The following is a 17,235-nucleotide window of genomic DNA, read 5'->3' as shown; positions in this document are numbered from 1 at the left end:
CGAGAAGCTTTCCTATCAGCTTATCGATTCACTCACACAACGGAAACTCATTGAGAATTTATTGAAAATTCGTGACAACACAAAGGACGGAATTGATTACTCCAACATTGGTCAATTTCAATGTTTTTTTCGAAAGTATTATCCCACAATCGTTCGATTTCAAGACGTCGCGTGTCGTGCATGATTTCAGTGGATGAAAAACGAAATGAAAAAAATGTGAGCAGATTCAAAGGCGAAGAATAATTTGAGTGAATTCTGTCGTTCGTTATTCTTTTCGTTCTCCCATTTGCTTGACGTTCAAGACATTCGACCGTATCGAAGAATCATTTCAGACCTCTCCATTCGCTGAGGATCATGTAGAATTTCATTTTTTCTATTCGATGCTCCACTTTCTTAGTTTCATTGAAATCTGCGGAAGGTAACCGGAAACTTTGCGCATTTACCGACCGAAGATAATGCCCCTCGCACTGCGTCCTCCACATCCCTCGATGTCGATAAATTGTCAGATAATTTAGAAAAACCTACCGAAATTGACTCGAGTCCCAGCAGCATATCATGGAAGATATCATGGCACAAATGTCGGTTTCTCTGAAGGTTAGAACTCTTCGGTTCTCGATAAATGAGCAAGAAAACTATCACAGAGAATGGGGAGTATGCCTCAAGATTATTTTTCAATCCTAGCATATGAGGGTAGGTTGGCTACGCTATGGAACTGAATATTTATTGACAAATTGATTGATTCAATTCCAGGAAACTAAAACGATCTCGACACATCATGGTAGTCGCACTGAAAGGACGGAAATCTTTCGGAAGAATATATTGATAATTCCTGGAATCTAGAACTCTGTGTCTTTCGAAAAAAGAGCAAAAGAGCAAGAAGAATGAAGCACAAAATTTGCTCGAAGATTGCGTTTGTGTTTTTCTCTGTCGTGGAGGATTTCCGACATTTCAAAGTTTCTGTTAAGATAAGCTGGAACTCGGGCACAAGTTCTGTCAATTCGCACCCAAATTTTATTCAGATAATCCGAAAATTAGTAGTGGCTACTTAGTATTTTCGTTGCGATTTTCATAACTACTTGATGGATCCGAAAGTCCGAAAGAAATTGTGATGAAAAGTTAGAAAAGGTCATATTGTTCGGATTAGGATAAAAATTTGTGGGGGTCTTCAGCCCCTTTACGAAGGGCGATAAGAGAGAGTGGGCAGCTGAATACGAATGGAAAGTTTATAGGATTATAGGCTTCACGAATATCAACAAAGTTCACAGGCGAGCCGGATCTGTTTCAGGAACGCTCGAAATCACATTTTTTTCAATGACTCCATTTTCGGATGTCGATATTTGACAGGAATTCGATTATTTTCTTGATTTTTTTCAATCCACAGAAATGTCTGTAGAGGAAAAAGTTACCTTCGAACAAAGGTTTACATTGATCGGTCTTTGTAGAAAATGCTTTTCCAAAAGAAACTGTCTGGAAAAAACTTTGGATGATTCCCAGAGAAAGAAGGATCTGTCAACTGGTTTATATCGATTACTATAATATTTCTCACAACAATGTTAAATTAAATGCTTTACGAACAACAAACGTTAGCCATTTATCGATAGGTAATTTTCCCAAAATTTGAACTTTCGAAAAAGTGATTTTTTAAACGATTTTTTGAAATTCAAAAAAATCACGTCAATATTATTGATACTGGATATGCCTACTCGGTGGAGGTGAAGTATTTAACTACTTCAGCAAAAATAGGAAATTGGCATTCTCGGTTTTAAAGATGTACCGACATATCGACTGAAGGTAACGAGAATAAAAAATCGAACCACGACAATCTCCAACTATCATACGAGCTGCACCCAAAAATTTCGCCTACGAATGCTGCACATGTCACACCCGCCTAGAAAGTTTCCTAGGTACCTCCTCAGGGTATTGTCAGGCTGCCATGCTGCCTTGGTAGGGCGCTTGTAAGGCCACCTGATGACGCCCTGTTCCAAAATGTTACGCCCTGAAACAAATGGCCGTGACCAGGTTGCTTGGTCAGGCCCGAATAAGGCGCCCTGGTCCGGGTCGGTTGATGTTCGTTTACAGACCCTGATCAGGTTATCTGACCGGGCGGTGATCAGGGTTTTCGACTAGGCTACTGTCAGGTTGTCCTACATGAAAATCTCGTGCACATAGACTTCTAGAAGACATCGTTATTTTATTAATCTTTATTAAATCAATCATGTAAATTATAAGTCTTTTTTTGAATATTCTGACATGTGTAACCTATAATTTAATAATCATGTTTTATAAACTGTCAAATTTGAGGAACGTGTGGATAAAGAGTATAATTTTATATTCTTAAAAATACGCGTTTATTGGGCATTTTTTTAGCGTATAGCCCGATTTCCGTTCCAATCCTTGGCATTGTTGATGACTCTGCCAACAGCTTGATCAAAATCTTTGACGCTTACGGATTTCTTCTCGTCGCTGGCGAATTTTTTCGGGCTATGTAAATCTGTGAAATATTGAACAATAAAATAAAATGATTGGTGTGCTAAGATTGGCACAATTTTAGAATTGCTAAGAGAAAAATCACAAATTTGTATCAATAATTCTCTCAACACAATTTTTGCTCGTTTGTATAATGTCAACAATTCTAATTCGTTCATATAATTAATGCAAATCACTTTAAAATTGTACATACCTTTTGTAAATTTACGCATAGAGCGATATCTTCGCATACGCGTACGCGCCTTATACCGACGTTGGTCATCTCGATTCATTTCAACTTATGTTCAGATACAATTTTTTTATTGTTTGATTTCAGTTGAAAACTTGTCACTCGGATCTTTTATAAAATACGAATAGAATAAAACTTCATCAAATATATGGAAACTCACTTTGAAAATCACTTGGAAACTTGTCACTCGGATCTCGTACAAAACACGAATGGAATATAACTTATTCACCATCTATTCGAATACGCGTTTGTGCCAATCATAAGGCAAACCTTGGAAGGACCTAATAGAACAAGTACTGTCAAGGCAGTATTGTGGTAGATTCCAGCTGGAATCTCATAAGGATTTCCACATATGGCGTGATTAAGTCGAGCCTGAGCAGGACCTGAATGAGATAACGGTCAAAAAGGCCTTATCTAGGCGAACCCGATCAGGGCCATTTTAGATTAGGCTGTTTTGGAAATTATTGTGGAAAACCTTATAGCGGCCACATCAGGCTTTTAACAATAGGATTGCCCGTTTCAAAACCTGATCATGACCTCATCATGAACAGGTGAACCCTAACAAATTTCTAGGCGGGCAGTTTCCATCGATCATGAAAATTTTCTGGTGCGTTGGATTTGTTGTCACAAAAATCGAAAGTCCCGAGAAAAGCTTTTTTTTTGTGAAGGGAAATTAGGAAACGACGAAACTACGAAGACAATGATTTTCTAGCAGAAATTTCGCAAGACATTCACTTTACAGGAAAATAAAGTATCGAGTTTATTTGAGGAACGAGTCTATCGGATCTGAGTCTAAAGAATAATCAGTATTGAAATTTCCCAAATGATACAAATATTCTGAATTGAAAAGCAAAAAAAGAACGTGTTCAAAGATTACGATCTGTAAACACGACATTTAATACAACGAAATATGATTCCCTATCGTACGAACCAAATCCAGAGGAATCGTCAACTCCGATCCTTAATCATGTTTGTCAGCTCGATTTCGTCTCGCTTATATTCGGAAGTGACTAGTTCAGAATATATCGTAGTCGAATCAAATCTCAATCACCATTAGTATCACGAGTAGAATACATGATTTCGTCGATCCGTCATCCGATCGATAATATACGCACCAAAACAAAATACTTGGCACGTGTTGAAGAGGAGTGTGCAAACATTCATTTCGTATTTGCCCTAATGACGCGCTTCCGGTTAATCGTACGTCGTCAAGCTCCTCGTCCATGTTGATTCCGTGCTCGACTAAGCGTTTGCTATGGTGGATATTTTTTTAAGGATGTTGCTCGAAGTTTCAAGGATGACATTACGTTCTTGTAGAATTATTAATCATCGACGAAACCCGTTTCCGGTCAAGTTAATTGCGAAGTATAATCAGTTCCAGTATCTGAGCGTACAAATTCGGATTCAAATGAAATTTAAATTTATTTCATTTTCAGAGAATAAATGTGAAATAATAATTGTCTGTTTTTATGAACAAAAAAATCATTGATGTCTAGTTTTTTTTAATAACTTTCTCAAATAAATACGTGAAAGGAGTGACGCCTATTCAGAGCCGTGAATACTTTTTGCGAGGAATCATTTTATGTTCACTGCCAGCAGGGGTTCAGGATTAAAGTATTCCAGCTTTTGTGTTCAATTTACCGACGAAAGGTTATGAAGCATCAGAGAATATGCAGCCACCACTTTTGAGACGAAAATTTATGGTTTTTCGTCAGACATGAATAATTGCTGATGTGAATCCAGTTGAAAGGAAAAGTCGAACATAAAATTGCGTAGAATCCATATCAATCTCTTTCTTTATTGGAAAATTTTCTTTTGTTTTTTACCATACCGCACATTTGAGTTATCGAAATAAACTAGATTTTGATTTGACTAAAAATACAACTTTATATTTTGCATTGAAATGCGAGTAAATGGGCAAATTCGTGATGATGAACGAGACATCACTTTGGTCGATCGGAGTATCTTCTCATGAGTGTCATTTTACGTTAAAAAATTGAAAACTCCTCGGAAACTCATTGAATGATATGATGAAACAGAGAAAATTCTGGTTCCAAGAAGAATGACTATGGCTACTTCAATATTTCGATTAGTTTTCGACTGTAGAGATCACCAGATAATTGTTTTTCTTGATTTAATTGAAAAGTAACTGCACTTGAAAACATTCTTCGTTTCGGAATTGGAAATTCTCATTGATTTCAACACTGGAGCTTCCAATTAATTCTTTGTTATTCATTTATAAATTCCTATGGTTCCAAAGACAATCAGAGGATATTAATTTTTTTTTTTTTTATAACTCGTGAATTCTCAAGCCCATTTCGATAAAACACATCGATTTTTAGTCGTCGATAAAATTTTGATAAGATCATTTCAGCTCACAGTGAATCGTAAGATTTTTATGAGGGGGATAACCTTCGGAGATTTCTCCCAAAACTCTAACAATAATGTACGATACTCTATAAAATACATCACTCTCAAACAATCGAGAAAAAAACATAATTAACATAAATAACTCCTTCGTCATGTGGGCGCAGCATATAAATTGTATATGTCGCGCGAAATTATCGTCACTAAGTGTCTATATAAAGTCCTTCCCAAATATCAATCGGCCTGTTCAATCTTACATCGTTTCATTTTCATTGGGTGGTTTTTGAATATATTTTTTTCGACAAAAATCGATCAATTGGTCGTTTATATATTTACATGAAAAATCTTTGCCAAGAATAATCGTTGATTTTTGTCATGTTAAAACGTTGCCATAATTTTTTTTTTTTTGAATAATGTGACTACGAAAAAGCTGGATGTTTTTGGTGCAAAAATAAATACAAAATCCATTCAGGTTTCGTACCGGATGAAAAAGTGGTAAATTCGAAAAAAACACGTTGCGTTTTTTGAATCGACTTCAAACTTTGACTCCCTGTTGAGCGAGTAATTGTTTACGTTGATGAAGACTGGGCGACTCTTCCTCGTTTTCCACGTGTCTCGTGCTGTCGAATGACTTGGAGGTTTTGAGGTTGTTGAGTGCTTTGAGGCACGTAGTTGTCGAAATTTCCAGGGATTTTGAGGACCTTAACGAGGCGTTTGCCAATTTCTTGATAGTCTCCGATATCGGACACTTGATGAAATCGACTTTTTCACGATCTTTGATTTTTTGATTATTATTCATACTGTCGTCGGTTTTATCTTGATGGGGGCATTTGTCCAATGGCAAATTGGACGACTTTTCATCAATCGAATTATATTCTTTGATCGTTCTTTCGAGTTTACGATCTTCCGGAGCGTTGGCCACTACTATTTTGCTTGTAATAATACTCGACTCTTCGACTATCTTCGGCACGTTATCGACGTTCGTTTTATTATCGATCGAATCGTAAGTCTCCTCGCTCTCCTTACCGACCTCTTCCTGACCGAGGAGCGATTTCGGCGGTGCCTCGACGTAACCACTCTCGTCGCTATCCGCTTCTTCCTCGTCCAACGAATCCAACGTCAAGAAAGTCGTCTCTTCGCTCTCTATCAACTGCTTGTCCACTTGACGCATTATGCTCGGATACTTTTCACCTTTCACGTCGATTCTTCTTCCTGTTGCGTTCTCCAATCTACTCGGACTTTCACCGTGGGGTGTGTAGTCAACGACCTGAGAAGTTTCAAATGTCAACGCTAAGATGAGACTCGGAACAACAAAAACAACAAAGAATTGCTCATTATTTCGTGCCAAACTGTTTTAGATTTCTTTTCACACATTTTTTCGGACAAAAATGATTTACTATCGAAAGTTACATTCCCCAGTAGTTTACAGAAAAACAATCCATAAATTCTGTTCCTTCTGCGAGGCAGTGAAATGGACAAACGATTTCATTCTTTTATAAACACTTCATTTTTGTCGCTTCAAGAATGGAAACATCAACGAGTCGATTGTATTTGTGAGAATCGAATAAAAACCTTAAAAATTGAATTCACCGATCAAACAACTACTTTGAAAGTGTCAACGACCGAACTTTCCTTCACTTAAAAATCGAATTAATTGCTTTTGGAATGAGAGAAAAGTTTTCGAGCATCGATATTTTCTTCGTCAGTCGATATTTTAACAGCATAAAACTTTCTTTTCGATCCGATGTCCAAAGTGTTTTGGAAAAATGAAAGAGGCGTTGAGTCGCTGTAAAAAGAAGAGATTTGAAAAAATACGAACGCAGATACTGACCTCGTCAAAGTCTTCGGGATCCTCGAAGTCGAAGACGTGTCTGTTGGCTTCTTCGACGTCTTCTTCCTCGATTTCTTCTTCCATCATATCATCATCAACGCTGTTTTCTTTCCCATAACGATTTCTTCCCTTGACGCGAGAACAATGGAATCTGGGACTGCCAGCGCAGGTCATAAAGTTTGGAGAACCGTCGGAATTTCTTCGGGGACCAGGACCCGTTGAGGTTACCGAGCGCAGAACATCATCGGCGAATATTACTCGTCGTCCCGTTCGTGGCTCGTTCGTTTCGTTACTCGTATTCTGGCTACCGTTACTGTTGTTATTATTATTGTTGTTGTTATGATGATCGTTAGTTCCCGGGACTCTCTCCTCGCTGTTTGATGTACTCGCTGTCTCGCACCCGCTCGATATACTTCCATTTTCGTCGGAATATTCGCTCGAGGCGCCGGCACGATTTAGGGCATCGACGAGCCTCGCCAGCCTCCAGCCATCCTGATCCTGCCAGCTTCGTGCCACATTCTCCAGTGACCTATAAAAAAAATTATCTTCTTTATATCCGCCAAGTTCGTTGACCCGGTTGGAGCATCGCGTTTGATCGATTCGAGAGCCGCTCCGTGCGCTCGCGAATCGCTTCGAACGTTCTTGGGCACTCAATTTTTTATTCTCCAACAAAATTGTCATTGGATGGATTAAAATTTAGTCAGTCTTGAGAGCTGCAGACTTAGAAAGTCGCGAACGTAACATTCGAAAGTTTTATTACACTTTTGTTTGTTTTAGAACTTCCATCAACACATTTCGATTCGAAAATTCGACCCATTTCTCCACGACCGTAATGATGAAGCTGTGGGCCTCGATGATTAGGAACTAAGGGACGAAGAAAACGGTTGGGATCGTTGGAGAAGAACTTTTTGCAAAAATTTTCAGAATCACCGAAATCGTACCGATCGTGAAACCTGCATGCGGGTTCGCTCAAAATCTTGCTCCTCGGACTTGATTCAAGACGTCGATTTGACGCTGACTAATAAGTTTTGTAAGAGATTCCGCTCCCGGTGTGAACGCGGAACCATCCGACGAGCCGCGAAGCAACAGTATAAAATGCCATCGGTCGGGAACCAAACGAGTTTTGGGACAGGTTCAAATGATTTAAATAAGAGCTTGCTCAATTAAGGTAGTGTCTTCATGGAATCGTTGGCGTTGCCGTTTTTTTCACTTTATTCACGTTTCAGTTCACGGACGAGGCACCGGCAAATTCAAAAGTAATTGACCTTCGAGGTCTGAAAAAATTGCCCTTGAAATCATCTTTCGAGTATCTACCAAATACATGTAAAAGTCATTTTTTTCGGGACGGAGGACGAGGGGGGAAAAAAACGAGTGTTTAATGAGAGCGCGCTCAAAATGTTTCAAAACATCGATACACCGGTGTGACGGAAAGCGTCTGGATGACTCAGTAGACATATTTATGAGCCCAGTTTGACACAGAGTGAAAAATAGCTGAGGAAAGCCTGCGAAGGAAAAAGACTCGAAATGCGATCTCAAAGTCATTATTTTCGGGATTGTTTACGCGGAGCAACTTCACACTGGAGATGAAATATTGCGTGCTTGTTTGTTGATTCGCCTCGCAAATATATTTTTCCCAAAAGTCTCGACGTTGCCATTTTAAACTAGCTTTTTTTTGCAAGAAACGTGACAGGTGCAAAACTTTATTTTTCAGAATGTCAGAATGTCCAAACTGAATTCCGCGTTTTTACACGAAACATGAGAATGTATGCACTCTATTTTGGTTCATTTTTATTTGGGACCGTGATCCAGGAATTTGATCGGGTTCGAAAGTTCAATAAAAGTTTAATAGCTTAATAAAAATACTCGAAAAAATAAGCAATTCATTGGAATTTTTGACAAGTTCATGGTTTTTAAAAATAACAGTTTTGATTCAGGAACGTTTTTTTCTTGTGACTGTCGAAAAATATTTTTCGACTTCAATGCTACGATCCGAGCGGCTTTGCGGTGATGACTTATTGCTTAACGTACAAAAAGTTAGTAAAAATAAAGGACAATCGAAATTTTTCAAAAAAATCATTTCAAAGGTTGGAGTCAAGCAACGCAAAATTCGAAGATAACGAGGAGAGAAAAATATGTTCAGACTAAAATATGCTAACTGTTTATACTCATTACGTAAAAAACGAGTATGCAAAGGAAATTTGGTCATTGCTTCCTCGTTATTTTCGAAAGACGCCAAACTTTTGTCGATACGGATAGTCGAAAATAAGGAAAAAAATGACAAAATGGGGAGTTTATGGGTTTCCGAAAATGACTATTTCATTCCTCCATATTAATATTGAATGGATAACGAATTTACGAATTTTCTGGATGTGGAAAAAAATCTAGTCCAGCTTCGTTCTCACGCCCGTAACCATTTGAATAAAAATTGATAGTTCGATTTTTGGATATTTTCTATACTCAGCTTATATTTTTTTCCACATCCATTTCCATGGTTAAAACAAAAATGATAGGATTGACGAATGATTATCGTTCTTCGGATGTGCTGCAAATTTATTAAACCTCATTGACTGAAGCATTACCTGAGCTCCTCGAGTAATCTTTTTTGTTCGATTTCTTCTGCAACTGCATCTTCTTCGATGGCCGAGAGTTTAGGTGCACTTTTCGATCTCTCGAGAGGTGGCCTGTAATTCTGTCCTCCGGTACTGAGCAAAATTTTCCTTCGCGGAAGTGAGGGATTCTCGTACACAGCATTCGCCAGAGACAATCTGAGAAGGAATAATGAAAAACGGGTTCCCGTGGGTCATTATGTCAGGAGGTCATTCCAGTCAAGTTTTGATCGTCTAGTGCACTTTACTCGGACTCAAACGTGCATGTATATAACTCTCATTGAGACCGTGCAACGATTTCCCTTGTCGCGATCCTCATCATGCAGACTTTCCAATCGATCCTGCACTCAATTGTCTCCAATTTACAGCCGTTCGACACACTCTTTCATTATTCATTGTCATTCGGTTCAAGTTCTTGAAAAACAACTAAAATCGCTTCTTCCAGGATGGATAGATTTTAATCACATTTCTACAGATTAATCTAACGATTCGAATATAAAATGAGATCGTTGAGGAGATTGTAAATGTGATTAATATGGTATGCTAAAACGAGAGGCTTCAAAACCTGAAGCAACGCATGACAAGGTCAACTGTCCATCTTGATGGAAGAGTTTTCGAAATGTAGAAAGTCCATTTTTCAATTGAAATAACGATGGAAATATTTGGTAGTGCAATAATTTTCGAATTTTTCAGTATTTTATCGAATAGAACTTGATTTTTTTCCGTTAAAAATTCCAGAGATCAAAAACTGTAACGGAATTACGCGTAATTGAAATTGCTCCCGTAAATTCAACGACCAACCGTTACTCACGATCACGTTCGAGAACGTGATCGCAATTTTTGTTACGAAAATTAGTATTTGCTTCTTATTTTTTCCATGCCCGCGACACAGTTACCCAAAAACGTTTTTTACAACTCGTTTATCAGGCCTGCACGCGAGCAATGTTTCACACGTACGTTGCTGACGAAAATTTTTACTCAATGACAGTGACAAATCTCAATAATCGTCAAGGACAATTGAGCCAACTTTGAAAAAGTCTCATTAGCCGATTGACAATAGTTGACAAACAGAAAAGTTTTTTCATGTTTTTTTATTGTATAAAATGAATCAGTAAATTAGAGAAAATTCTGAAAAAAAATATGAAATTGATAAAATTTTGTTAAAACGACAAGAAACCTGTTGTTCCAGGGAACATTTGAATTTAAAACATTCATCGATTACTTTCTGGTAGATCATTGGAGTTTAATGAAAATCGAAAATTTCAACTTTAAAGTTGAAATTTAGAAATATGCTAGAAATATTTCTGGAATTATTATAGGATCTATTGTCTAGTTATCGAGAAAACAATTAATGAAAATCACATTTTTTAAGCCTTATACATTATGGCAGGCACACTCCCTGTACCACGATTTGCCTTTAACAAAGTAGGATCGCCCCATTTTTGAAGAGCCGAAAACGAAAATAAGAAGATGGAATATTTTCAGAGATCAATGATCTCTTGAAAAACCTTTGAAATTACTTGGGTATGAAAAGTGAAAAACTCATTTGAGGTTAACGAGTAATAACGACATAAACGGTGGAAGGTTTGACAACACTATGAGCCAGCTGATTTAAACCATAAATATAGCATTCATTTATAAATAAAAGATGGCTGTTGTCACATTTTGCTGGACGGTTATACTACGAAAATATTTTAACGACTATCATTATATTTTTAAAATATATCAATCTCAACAAACAAGTTATGCAAAATTTTAATAATTGCGAAAATAAATTTTGATTGTTTCTTTAATCATCAAAAGAACGAAGAAATTCAGTTGTTTTTAGAATCACAAGTAAAGTATGATCTTCCATAAAATTTAAAAAAAAACATCACTTTTGAAAATTCATGTGAGTCTTTTGAGGAGTATTAATATAAACGTATTAATAAATGTTAAGAAATTGACAAAATTTAGTGATAACGTTCTTCAACATAAAGTGGAAAAGCACAATTTTTTTCAAAATTTTATGCACATAGTTATCGAGTAATTAAGCATCGAAGCAGAGTTCTCATACCCCGAATTTATACTTATTGAAACGAAATGCTTGTGCACGTGATCCTCCGTGTTTAATTACTCGATAACTGTGTAGAAGAAAAATCTAAAAAAAATATGTATCGTCGAGTTTGGTATTAAAGAATATGATCCCCAAATTTTATAAAATTCTGAACTTTTTAAATTTTTTAACATAGCCGAGCATGACAACATTGTATCGCCTGTACCGAAACTCCTCAAGAATCAGTTTCGGCGGCAGAGTCAAATATCGAGCTGCGAATATGTGTGTGCGTTATTTTCAAGGATGCGTCACGAGTGTTTTGCAGACTCACCTGGCATTTTGTCGTGAAACTTTGTCCCTACGAAACTCGAGAAGTGCCTGCTGGAGTCGGGCGTTAAGAGTCGAGGCGAGTCTCCGTGCGGTCGATTCTTTCGAGCAGAGAGCAGCGTGACATCTTAATTCGGGCCTTAATCTACGCCCCTCGTGTCTGTATACCCAAACAAAAAGGCGTGGGTGTGAAGCCGGTGCAGCGCAATAAGTAACACGATGGGCCCAATACTCCGTCAATCCATGGTCCTTCGTCGTTGCCGTTAACCCACCGTTCGTAACGGTCAGCCTCATCATTACATCGGGCCTACTGCTGCCGACGTAATTACGCCAGAGCGTTGATACCGGCTTCTCGACGCAACCTTCGCCTGAAACCACATCATTGCTCACGATAAAAGAAAATCACATCGAACACCGTCGAATCAAATTTTTTCTTCCGTTTCTCTTCTCTTTTGTATACTCCAAAAGTTTCATCTCATCCCGAAACTAATTCGGTTTGTAGGTAATTTGAAAGGAAAATGCAATAAATCACCTTCGAAAATGTTTGTAGTTTGATGAATTGGGAACTGAAGTATAGAGTCGATAAGCATGTAAAAATAGTTCCGCCTAATTATTTATTCTAAGAGAACAAGAATTGGAAAATTTCCAAGTTCCCTGACGGGAGTGTATACGATTTGTCGCTTACGTGAAAATATACCGAAGCATAAATCTGACGCGCTAAATTAGCAGCGTGTTGAAAATAGCTTTCTATTTGTAAGCTTAAATATGTCAATAAAAATTTTAACGATACTCGCAAACGACAAGGCCTCGGGTCTCCCTCGGCGCAGATTATCGAACATCATGGTCTTACGTAACGCAAAAAATGGCTTGATCGAAATTTTATTCTTCTCTATTGCACAGGGGAACCGAATAGGCAGCAAGATTTTATTGTATGCAACACGAGCAAGATAATGTGCAGATTTCCACGTGGGAACAAGGTCGCGACCTGAGTTGCGGTCATCGTATTCGTCGTTATGCATCGTTGGAAGAGGCTCCAATCCCGAATGATCTATGCAAAACTCACTCATATTCTACATCACTGCGTATCTCGTATTATCAACCCTCCTCGATACTCTTCTGCATTCATCCGTATAAAAAGTGCACTGCAAAAAAATGTTGACTTTCCAATCGACTAATCGAGAAATGGACCAGAAATTTGCTGAGGATTGGTAGAAATTTTTCTAATCGAAGAAACTCGGAATACGTTTGAGAACAGCAGAGCTACGTCACTGCTTCATCGATGTCAATCAATTTTTCTTCTAACTGTATAATACTTTTTTTTTTCACCATTCAAACTTGCCGAAATATTGTTAATAGTTAGATATTCACTGTTGACGCGTCGTATGTTGGAGCCGAAGAGTTACATAGACTGAAATAATTTTTTCAAACGTCATCGGAGTCCAGTATTTCTACATCTTTGCAAATTACTCGTCATTTTTTACTTCTGGATGTTGAAACGTTCCGAAAACGAGGGTTTATCTAGCGGCTGAGCTCCGTACTCCCTCTCAGAAGAAATGAATCTTGTAACAATCTGAAGTTGCTGACCCGCAGCCAAAAACCGTTCTTCTCCCGTCATGGGAAAACTTTTCGAATATTATATCTCATAAATTTTCGAGATGTAGGCTTCCGTTTCCGGGTAGGAGTTAGACGGGCACGTGTCGTGAAGTGGGTGAGGTTTACGAGCGACGGAATGTGTAGTTTGCTTGGTTAGATAAACGTGTGCGAGGCTTGCATGAAAGTCCCACGAATATCTAGCGGAGAAAAAGTCAGATAACGAACGCAGATTAGAGACAAGACAAAGAGAGCTGTAATGACGAGGGAAGAAATGTGGATGAGGTTAGGGAAAAGATTGGACGAGATAAATGAAGGTGAAGGTCACTCGATAAGGGAGTTCCTATCACGACTCATGGTCGCACAGACGAATTGAAAAATCTCGATTTGCGAAGCACGTGTTTGATCACCCTTATCAGACGACCTATTCGCGAATGTGAGTGACAGACGAGGCAAACGTGAAGGCAGAACAAGGAAGAAAGATCAAGTGTTACGAACGTGTGACAGGAAGAAAACAGTTAAGTCGGATATGCGGAGGGTAAGGAAAAAAGTAATGAGAAAAAAACGAGCCAGAAAAAGAGTAACCAAAGAAAGTAAGAAAAAGTGTAGACGAGGCTAAAGTAAAGTGGCGTCAGGGGCGAAGACGAGAAAACAGGTTTCTGGTAACGATCTTCATTTGTTTTCACATGCAATGTCAATCAGGCAACAAACACGAGAGACCATTTTGACGAGATTTTTGTGATCACGAATCTGCAATCTTCAAGTATGAATGGAATTCAAATTACTGAAGATTATATATGTCACGTTACAACCAATCGTGGGGAATTGACTACGAATTCATTACGTTTCTACTCTTGTCCGGAGTGGTCACATAAACAAATTTTCTATTTTCGTCCCACAAGAATCAGCAGACCCTTTTACCCTCGGAGATTTTCGTTGAAATTTACTAATATTTGCTTCAATGAAGTCCAGAACTATAGCTCAATCGACCCTTGAGCCACGGCCGGGGCTTAGACCTTAATTTTTTTTCGTTTCGTCAGCATTTGTTTATTTGTTCACAGTCGCATGAGAGCGAAAGACGTTACACCGGTTTCACAAAGAATTTCACACACTTATGAACTTTCATTGTAGATTTTTTTCTTTTTTTTTCTTATACGAGTAGAAAGATCGATGCTTGGGAAAACGTCTCGCGAGCTGCCCCCGGGACGACAGTAAATGTCCAGGAAAAATTGAGTCATGCTCCACATGTGTATAAGCATCGCTAAACATTCGTCCCAGATTCTCTTTCTCTAGCTGCAGGGAAACCGTTTAAAATATCGTGATACTGTTAGCCCACGTAGTTGTGCAGACCCGTAAGTATCGGTACTTTTGTGCGATCCGTACACTACTGTAATCCTAACAGCATATCGTGCGTTGAAATACTATGTGCGTTACACATTAAGGGTGTCCTACAACAGGGGGTCAGTAAACTCGAGTTCACGATTTATTTTCGAGTGAAAAATATCTCAAACGCCTTTTGATCTTACAAATTCCTTTCCTTCTAAGTCAGAGCTGCATTGAGCTCGGGATAAACCACCGCAGCTAATCGGTGTTCATCTGCATCAAACATAAAATTGGATTGGGGACGTTATTCCGAGTCAAGAAGTTCTCAAACGTTCTCTTTTCTGCCAGGTCCCTTCTGCGCTATCGATCACCAAAGCCGAGTCGATTGAAGAGATTGTTGTTAATCGATCATCACGCATAGGACAGATGCGAACGAGAATAGAACAAGGGTCACTCGAAGATTCAATTCAGCCGCTTTATGGAACTAAGAGATTTCATAACTTGCGCAATGTGCCAGTACAGTCGTGCGAGAAACATTTGCTAGAAATTTCCTTTCCCATCTTTCTTTGCTATTTTTTCGCAATGACTGGAATTAATGGAGAGTTTTTTCAGATCATTCCGTTGGACTCCAACGTTGCAAACTTCAACATTATAAATTTGGGTGGTTAAAAAATTTCACACAATATTTCGCTTCGATGAGGAATCACTTGGCTGCATTTGAAACGAAATCTGATGAATTCGAGTTTGAGAAATTAGAGCGAAGATTGAGATCACGTGCAGGAAATGAAAAAATGACCCGAAAGTTTGCACCTGAAGAATTCAGTGGTACACTCGAGTTGAATTCTCGACTCTTTTATGACGAGAAAATGTATATCATGAGAAAGACTGAATGCAAAAAAAGAAAAGAAAAAAAAACTCGTACCGTTACAGAAATATTTCCAGTAGAATTCATGCATACAAATTTTCTTCTGTCTCGGATATAAATCGTCGTTTTTATACGAAGATGGTTGATCCAAGTTGTGCACAACTCTGACGTAGCTCGATGCAACAACAAGATCATTGGTCGACTGGTTAATGTATTTTTTGTATTGCACATTAATGAACCAAAGCGCAGAATACAGAATGGAGTTATTAACACGATCACGCGAGGAAGTAATCACTTTTCGTTTAACTACATGCCAGCAATCTTACGATTAATGAATTACTAACGAAATAATATACCACTTAGTTTCTTCATCAAGTATGCATGATCCACCACGCTCTTTCGTTTCTTAGTGGGGTGACTTTACATGACTCTTTGATACATATACGATTACTTCAAATTTGAAGTACGAATAAAATTTTAAGTTTGAACGAGAATCTTAAAAACTGGAATGTTTTGTTTTCGTTCGAAATAAATAAAACTCATTTAAAATATTAATCAGAGTTTTCAGGTAGTAAACTGTCAATTACGAGAGTCATTGGAGTGGAAGAGACTTCTTTTTTATAGAAAATTAATTTTTATCGTTTAATCAGACCAGTGAAAACTACCAATCGAGCTAATCACTTTTTCGATGATCGATCATCAGTTCGTAGATTTATGAAGGCCCACGTTTTTCGCGTTATCAATTTTGTTTTTTCTATTAAAAACGAATGACCTTCACTCTTATCTTTGGTGATTATTATCAAACATTGTGCGATTAACGAAATTATTTTCAAAATGTCTCTCATACGGTTTTCGTTTACGTTTGTTACTTTGATATCGTTCTTTTTCGCAATCTTCGAAGTATTTTGATTACGTTCGTTATGGATATTTAGGCCAATCTGTGCCGAGGGCCTCTCTTTTCTCCCAAGGCGACATCTCACATAATCTTTTTTCTGCACAAAAGCATTGGATCGTGCTCTACTTTCCCTACTTTTACTTCCAGTCTGTACAATGCATTTTCAGTGCAATTTTCCGTCCAATGAATTCGTGATCACAAAGCGTTGTTCTTTGATCGTCGTTTCGTTTGCGGTTCTTTCTTCAATTTCTTTTTTCCTTGTCAGCATGAGCGTAATATTTTCCTTCTTGAGTTCACTGAACGCTTCAAATTCGGTAATTGGTAGAGGGCGTTATTGATGTCACGTCAGAAAAATTGACTGCGCTATGATTGATTACGAATGTCGGCGGCTCGAATGTCGCCACGATCAGCTTCGTCCGCGTCTGCGTCTGATGTTCACAAACCATCGTTTCGAAAGTCTCATTTTTACCAGCTTCAATGATCAGGAAGTGACAAATGTACACTTTGCCAACGATTTCATAAGAATTTTGTGCTCTTCGTTCTGAAGCGACGCAGAAATACGTTTCGAAAAACGCAAATTCTCGTCAGCTTTTTGTTGAGTAACGAGATCATTGGGCGTAAGATGAAAAGTGAATTACTCGTGTGACTAGACGCTTCGTTTTGTAAAGGTGAAAATGTCC

At 38.2% G+C, this 17,235-nt stretch overlaps 1 protein-coding gene across 5 annotated transcripts in view; it reads right to left on the bottom strand.

The window, feature by feature from the left end:
* Positions 1-4,494: 4,494 nt before the first annotated feature.
* The window catches only part of LOC122407663 (general transcriptional corepressor trfA), a 48,171-nt gene continuing 35,430 nt past the window's right edge, over positions 4,495-17,235 (bottom strand). For all 5 annotated transcript variants that reach the window (XM_043414007.1, XM_043414010.1, XM_043414008.1 and 2 more), the window contains 4 exons: positions 11,887-12,250; positions 9,494-9,679; positions 6,915-7,443; positions 4,495-6,350 (listed from right to left, as the gene is read on the bottom strand). In XM_043414007.1, the coding sequence (XP_043269942.1) occupies positions 5,619-6,350; positions 6,915-7,443; positions 9,494-9,679; positions 11,887-12,250 (1,811 nt within the window). In that variant the 3' untranslated portion in view covers positions 4,495-5,618. The remainder of the gene's footprint in view (positions 6,351-6,914; positions 7,444-9,493; positions 9,680-11,886; positions 12,251-17,235) is intronic.

This window comes from Venturia canescens, chromosome 3 (assembly GCF_019457755.1).
Source record: "Venturia canescens isolate UGA chromosome 3, ASM1945775v1, whole genome shotgun sequence".
Classification (NCBI taxonomy): Eukaryota; Metazoa; Arthropoda; class Insecta; order Hymenoptera; family Ichneumonidae; genus Venturia; species Venturia canescens.
The sequence above is the reverse complement of the archived record's forward strand: the minus strand, read 5'-3'. Positions and strand labels throughout refer to the sequence as shown.